General features: G+C 46.0%; 1 protein-coding gene across 1 annotated transcript in view; it reads right to left on the minus strand.

Annotated features, from left to right (window-relative positions):
• Window positions 1-3,536, minus strand: part of cyp27a2 (cytochrome P450 family 27 subfamily A member 2) — a 14,893-nt gene extending 11,357 nt beyond the window's left edge. The window contains exons 1-3 of the mRNA XM_080020304.1: window positions 3,007-3,536; window positions 2,156-2,346; window positions 862-1,061 (exon numbers count right to left, since the gene is read on the minus strand). Coding sequence (XP_079876430.1) covers window positions 862-1,061; window positions 2,156-2,346; window positions 3,007-3,240 — 625 coding nt within the window. The 5' untranslated portion in view covers window positions 3,241-3,536. The remainder of the gene's footprint in view (window positions 1-861; window positions 1,062-2,155; window positions 2,347-3,006) is intronic.
• Window positions 3,537-7,174: the final 3,638 nt, after the last annotated feature.

Here is a 7,174-nt window from a genome sequence, read left to right on the forward strand (position 1 = left end):
TACTAAAATGTGCAAAGTCGACCGGAGCGCCGGCGCAGGCGACCGCAAGGGGCGGCGCCACTATCGCATTACACACAGACGTGAGTTGGGGTAGTTTGAGAGTTAAATCAATATTTCTGGTAAACATAAAAACAAACAAAAAGTGGTACGAATACACTTATATCAATATTGTCAATACATTTCCGTATATGATAATCTTTTCATTTAGTATATTTTACACAAATGTACTTTGAGTAACCAAAACTGTTCCAGAGATTATATAGCCATAGGTTATATAGGTTATATAGCCATCTGCCCTCTGCAGAACTGTTATGAACATGGGGAAAAGTAACCACTGCATACCAGGAGCAGCCCACAAGTACCTGTGGTTTTGGAGATGCTCTGACCCAGTCGTCCAGCATCACAATTTGGTCCTCGTCAAAGTGGCTCAGATCCTTACGCTTGCTCATATTCCTGCTTCCAACACATCAACTTCAAGAACGGACTGTTCACCTGCTGCTTATATACCACACCTCTTGACAGGTGCCATTGGAACCAGATGAGCGATGTTATTCACTTCACCTGTCAGTGGTTTTAATGTTGTGGCTGATTGGTGTGTATTTCCATTTTCTTAAAAAATATATATATATATATTTTGTTTTTATTCCATTGCTTTATTAATATTTTCACCTATTTCTTTGTAAACTGTTGCTGACACTGCAATTTCCCTTTGGGATGAATAAAGTATATCTATCTATCTATCCATCTATCAACTTATCCCAAACATCCCGTGTGAGTGACACCTGGGTAAAACAGTAAAAGCATTGGCAATTATACAAAAATAAAGAAAGAAATAAAAACCACAGTGGATATTCCGCTCACCTTCGAAGCCAAACTTGTACAGTTCGTCCTGTATGTTTGTCACGGTGGCCCCGTCCGGGCTCTGCAGGCGGAGACACTCAAAGCGCCGCAGCAAATCTCCCACGACTTGCTGGATGACCGGCGCGTAGGCAGCGGACTCCCGCAGCCTCAGCATCTTGGGGTTGAGCACGCTGCGGATGCTGTGCCACTTGGGCCCGGTGCTGGGGAAAGGGGCCGAAACAGACGGCGGCGAGTCGGACGGAAATTCAATCCTGCAGAGCTTGTGCCTGTCAATCACCAGCTACTGAGGAATCAAAGGTAACTCGATTGCAAGGACCTTTCAGATATACTTAAATGAAATCGCTTATTTTTTGGCCCGCGTCTGCATCCCTCCCAGAGAAGCTGAGCGCCTTTCATGCACATTGTGGGGATAAGGCCCCAGCGCCGGGGACTGGACTGGACCGGGATGCCTGCCAACTGGAAATATCGAGGGCAGATGTCTGCAAATCCCTGAAGACGATTAATCTGCACAGGACCGACTGACCTTGAAGACGAGCTCCGGGACCAGTGGTCTGGACCCGGAGCTCGTGGCCAAGGTCAAAGGTCCAGGCCTCAGCGGCGCCCTCTGCAGGTGTATCCTGTACCTCCTGACGGGAAGACCCCATTGATTCTCACTGGATACGTTTATAGTCCAGTGCGATTACTATTTATTGCCACTTCTTTCCATTCTTGACTGTTTTCTCTTACGTTATTTTGAATTTTTTGTGTATTTCTTTCTACTCTGGTAACTTTACACACTCACTTACTTCGCTTACTATTATATTACTTATTGTCATAAAGTATTATTTCTATTAACTATATATTACATTAGGTTACAAAACATGCACATCTTCCGACCAGCGATGGCTGCCCCCCCGGAGGAAGGACAAGCCAGGATGGGAGAAATGCAGAGGCCTCATTTCACTGGCCACCACCCAAAAAGCATGTGCATGTGCGTGTGTGTGTTTATATGCATGTGAGGTGTGTCATGTGACAAATAAAGATTCTTCTTCTTCTTCTTCTTCTTCTTTATATTTAGCAGGTGCTGTTATCCCAAACTACTTCCTGAAGTACATTTGTCATTCTTGTTGTTCAAGCACCATGATTGTCAACATACAAGTTCAGATAATTGTTCCACCGGTTCTCACATCCTATTCTACAAGGTCTCGGTTTTGCATACCCAGCAAACAAGATTTATTTATTTATTTATTTTATTATTATTATTTTAATTTTTTTTAACACAGGGCCCCCCCCCCCCAAATTACCCGAGACTTACCTCACATGCAGCCCGTACGCCTGGCCCCTCAGGTCGCAGTACTCCTTCCAGTGCGGCAGCTCCACCCGGACCGGGTAGCGGCCCTCCTGGCCGATCACCTGGGCGATCAGCTCCGCCGAGGCCACGTTCACCAGGTCGTACGGGCCGAAGCGGGAGCGCCACATGGGCCCGTACAGACGCTTGTGTTGGATCTGAGACGCGGGTCCAGGGGAGGAAGACGGAAGAGGGGGGGGGGGGGGGAGGAGGATGCTTTATCCGTTTCGGGGGCGCGAGTGCAACTCAACGCACACGTCGAAACTCACGTTGAGCCCCCTGATGACGGGTGACTGGGTGACACGTGTGTGTGTGTTGCATTTTTTTCATAAAAAAAAAAATGGACCCCTCACACACATTTTTCATATATATATATATGAAAAAAATGGACCCCGCACACGCACACACACACACACACACACACACACACACACACACACACACACACACACACAGAGTGTGTGTGTGGTCCATTTTTTTCATATAAAAAAAATGGACCCCACACACACATTTTTCATATATATATGAAAAAAATGGACCCCGCACACACACACAGACACACACACACACACACACTGTGTGTGTGTGTGTGTGTGTGTGTGTGCGGGGTCCATTTTTTTCATATATATATGAAAAATGTGTGTGTGTGTGTGTGTGTGTGTGTGTGTGCGGGGTCCATTTTTTTCATATATATATATATATATATATATATATATATATATATATATATATACACACACACACACACACACACACACACACACACACACACACACACTCAGGTTGGTGTTGTTGTTCACAGGACGTGCCGGGTTTACCTGCATGGCGTGGCCCTTATCCGCGTAGCCCTTGACGAAGAGCCAGTACGCCGTGGCGGCTCCGCTGGGTCCCGGGAGGTCGTCAATGGTTTTGTGCCTCCCCGCCGCGCTCGCCGCGCTCGCCGCCCGGAGGTTGAGGCGCCTGGCGGAGGGCGCCGCCCAGCGCCGCGGACCGCCCGGACCCCGGAGCCGGGCCGCCAGGGTCAGCCTGAGAGCGGAGACGGCCCGACTCATGGCGCACGGCTTACCCCGCTTGTTTGCTTGTTTGCTTGTTTGCTTGTTTGTTTGTTTGTTGCTGTTGCTTTTTTTTCACCGAGGCATTTTCGCGGGGAGCCTGATCTCGAACCAGGGCTTCGCGCGTCGACGGCAAAACAACCCGCTCTGCTCCAGCACTGGCTCCGGACTGACTGTCTGGTCTGGCCGACGGGGAGGGCGGGGAGGGAGGAAAGTAACGACGAGCAGCGACGGAGCCGCGCTGCGAAGTCTGATGTGACCATAACGAAATATTTAAAGTGTAAACATCACGAAATATTTTCGTCAAAGTTCAGCGTGTGTCGTGTGCCACAAGCGTGGGGCGGAGGGCGAGGTTCTGGCCCGGAGCGAAATGCCACAGAAATCCACGAGAAGGGAGGGAGGTGTGGGCAGGGTGGAGGTGAGGGTGGAGGTGCGTCGACGCTTGTTTGCGGGACGGGCGCCGTAGTGGACGTTTGGAGAAGCACCCGCGACGAGGGGGCGGTGAGACGTGAGTCCACAGCAGAGGAGGAACGTAGGCATGGAGGGAGACAGGGGGAGAGAGAGACAGACGGATATCAGACAGACAGACTGGACTAGAAATAGATAGACAGACGGATAGACAGACAGACAGATAGATAGACAGACAGACACAGAAAGACAGATAGACAGACAGACAGAAAGACAGATAGACAGATAGACAGACGGATAGTCGGTAGATAGACAGACAGACGGTAACAAACACATAGGAAGACATGTAGATAGATAGACAGACAGATAGTGGATAGACAGACAGACATAGTTGTTTAGTAGTAGTAGTTCGACAGACAGACAGACATATAGACATAGATAGACAGATAGACAGACAGACAGAAAGATAGACAGATAGTTGGTAGATAGACAGACAGACAATAACAAACACATAGAAAGACATGTAGATAGATAGACAGAAGTAGTTGTTTAGTAGTAGTAGTTAGACAGACAGACAGATAGGCATAGATAGACAGATAGATAGAGAGACACAGAAAGACAGATAGACGGACAGACAGAAAGACCGATAGACAGACGGATAGTCGGTAGATAGACAGACAGACATAAACACATAGAAAGACATGTAGATAGATAGACAGACAGATAGTGGATCGACAGACAGACGTAGTTGTTTAGTAGTAGTAGTTAGACAGACAGACAGATAGACATAGAAAGACAGATAGACAGTAGATAGACAGAGATAGATAGGTAGATAGCAGACAGACAATAACAAACACATAGAAAGACATAGATAGATAGACAGACAGACACAGAGACAGACAGACAGATAAATAGATAGATAGACAGATAGTAGATAGACAGACACATAGAAAGACAGATAGACAGACGGACAGTAGTTAGACAGACACATAGAAAAACAGACAGACAGATAGATAAATAGATAGATAGACAGATAGTAGATAGACAGAGACAGACAGACAGACAGAAGCCTCTAATAAGCGTGTCCTGCTCCTCAAAGCCTGCTCCACAGGAAGCAGCCGTGGAGCAGGCCTCCCAAAAAGCGAGTCAACCCGCTGGTTGTGTGTGTGCGAGGCCCACACCACACCACACCACACCACACACACCACACCACACCACACACACCACACCACACCACACACACCGATGGAGCTGCTAGAGGTCACACAAAGGAGCAGTGTGTGTGTGTGTGTGTGTGTGTGTGGTATAGGGCCGAAGGTTTTTTTTTAGAAATCATTCGTTGAACTCAATCGGCCCCAAGTCCTCCATCAGATCTCCGGCCCCGCCTCTGGATGTGCGCGGGAAGCCAATAAGGACGAAGCTGGAGGGCTTTGCCTATGATCGTGCAACATCAATTAGAGAAAGCTAACAAGCGTTCTATTTGACATCGGCTCTGCCCTCTGGCGGCGTCCCTCTCGGCGTGAAGGACCGATCCACATCACACGGCCAGTAAGCAACTTCAGTTCTGGCCATTGCTTTGTCCTCACAGCCTGAAATAACTTGAGGTCGAAAACACTTCAAATTCTAAGTTAGAATAAAGATTTGAATGATTTATATGACATGACGTGTATATGAAAAGTGTATTCTGGGAATTCTGGGTTGGTTAGCTATATTACCAGATAACACTTGAAATGAGTCATACGTATGTAAATGCTCCCATAAAATTGTTTACTACAGCCTAAACAATAATAAAAATATGGACATATCTTATTCCTGTAAGTACCTTGACTCCTTTATTCTTAGTTTGCCTCCTAATTTGTTTGTTGTTATCAAAAGTTAAGTTTAGCCCTGGTATGGAAACATTTAAGGCTTTGGAAATGATCAAGTTAATTTCAGATTGACCCAAGTGTGAAATAAATATCCTTTATTTTTTTTTTTCATCATCATAGTCATAACTGTCTTAACTATGAACACAGATCGTCAACTGTTCAATACTCCAAAGAGACTTGCCAAAAAACAGCAATCGTTTGACAGCATCACAGAGTCCATCTGGACCCAACCATGCATAAAGTCTCCCATTTAAAAAAAAAAAAAAAAAAAGAAAAAAAGAAAGAAAATAAAATATATATTAAAAAAAATATGCGTACCACTGATATACAGATCTGATATAAACAACCGTATTGGTCACCAACCAATCAGAATTATAAACATGGCTTCTTTTACAATGCACAGAAACCAAATGTGTGGGATACAAGTGTATTTTGTCATTTAAAAAGGGTACATTTGATTTTATACATTTGTACATTATTATTTTTTGTCTTTTTAACGTTTGCTTACCCCATTCGCTTACAGTCTGAATGCGCAAGAGATTCTCAGGCGCAGTGTCTTTAGAGCAGAAATTGCAGGAAATGCATGTGCACAACTATATACACAGCACGCATCCACAAACACACACACACCCACACACACATCCACACACACACAATTACACACACGGAGTGGCAGCAAACACAAGAGAACTTGTCCATCTATTTGTGTATCCCGGGACCCTTCCTGTTTGCAAATTCCGTCCCCATTTTCGGGTACCTGGGGGATAATCCACTGGGGTGAACGAGGCCATCTAATGGTGAACGTGAAACATTACATTCATGTACAAGTTGTCCCTAACACAACACCGCTGTACTTCTGCACGCACACACAGGCCTGTGTGAAGTTTGAACCCCCCCCCCCCGCCCCCCCGCCCACCCAAGTTTATTTTTATTTTTTTATTATTATTATTTTAATTTTTTAAATGTGCAAAACAAAAACGTCCCTACTGCAACAGAATGACACGCGGTCCGCGTCGCAAGCTGTACCAGGCCACGAGCGAAAAACAGCTGTGGAGTGGCGGCAGGGTACAAAGCGAGACGGTACCTTTTACAACAAGATTATCAGCGCCTGGCGGCCGGCCCAAGTCAGGGTCCAAAGAGGAGGCGTCGCCGGTGCAACGCTCCTGGAACGCAGGTCTCTGCCGCGGCGCAGACCCGGGTCGAATTTGTGTCTCATCGTGATGAGTTTACCCCAAAGTTGAGACTGGAATTCGTACATTTTTAATTGGAGCAACACTTAAATTATCACCCGAAACCCCCTCCCCCCCCTAAAAGAAAACAGTTGTTGTACCAGTTTGTTCCTGTGACAGAACTGCTCCGCCCTGGAGGTGAATTTTCCCTTAGTTGTAGTGCCAAGTGTACCTCTTCAAGAAGTAAAGCGGAGGAACCCCTCCATAGCAGGCTAAAAGTGAGCAGATATCCTTTCGACAAAGCTAAGTGCTGATTACAGAAGTGGTCGATAGTGCGCAGAATCTAAAAAGTCCCAAAATTTGCGAGGACATTTTTGTCAGAGAAAAAAAATTAATAAATAAAAAGAAATCTGTAATTTTGGCAGGAGATGAGAGAGAGGACCTTTTTATGTGACGATGGGTTTTAACGTCGTTAATTCAAGTTGAAGT

Source organism: Zeus faber, assembly GCF_960531495.2.
Source record: "Zeus faber genome assembly, chromosome: 2".
In the NCBI taxonomy this organism is placed as follows: domain Eukaryota; kingdom Metazoa; phylum Chordata; class Actinopteri; order Zeiformes; family Zeidae; genus Zeus; species Zeus faber.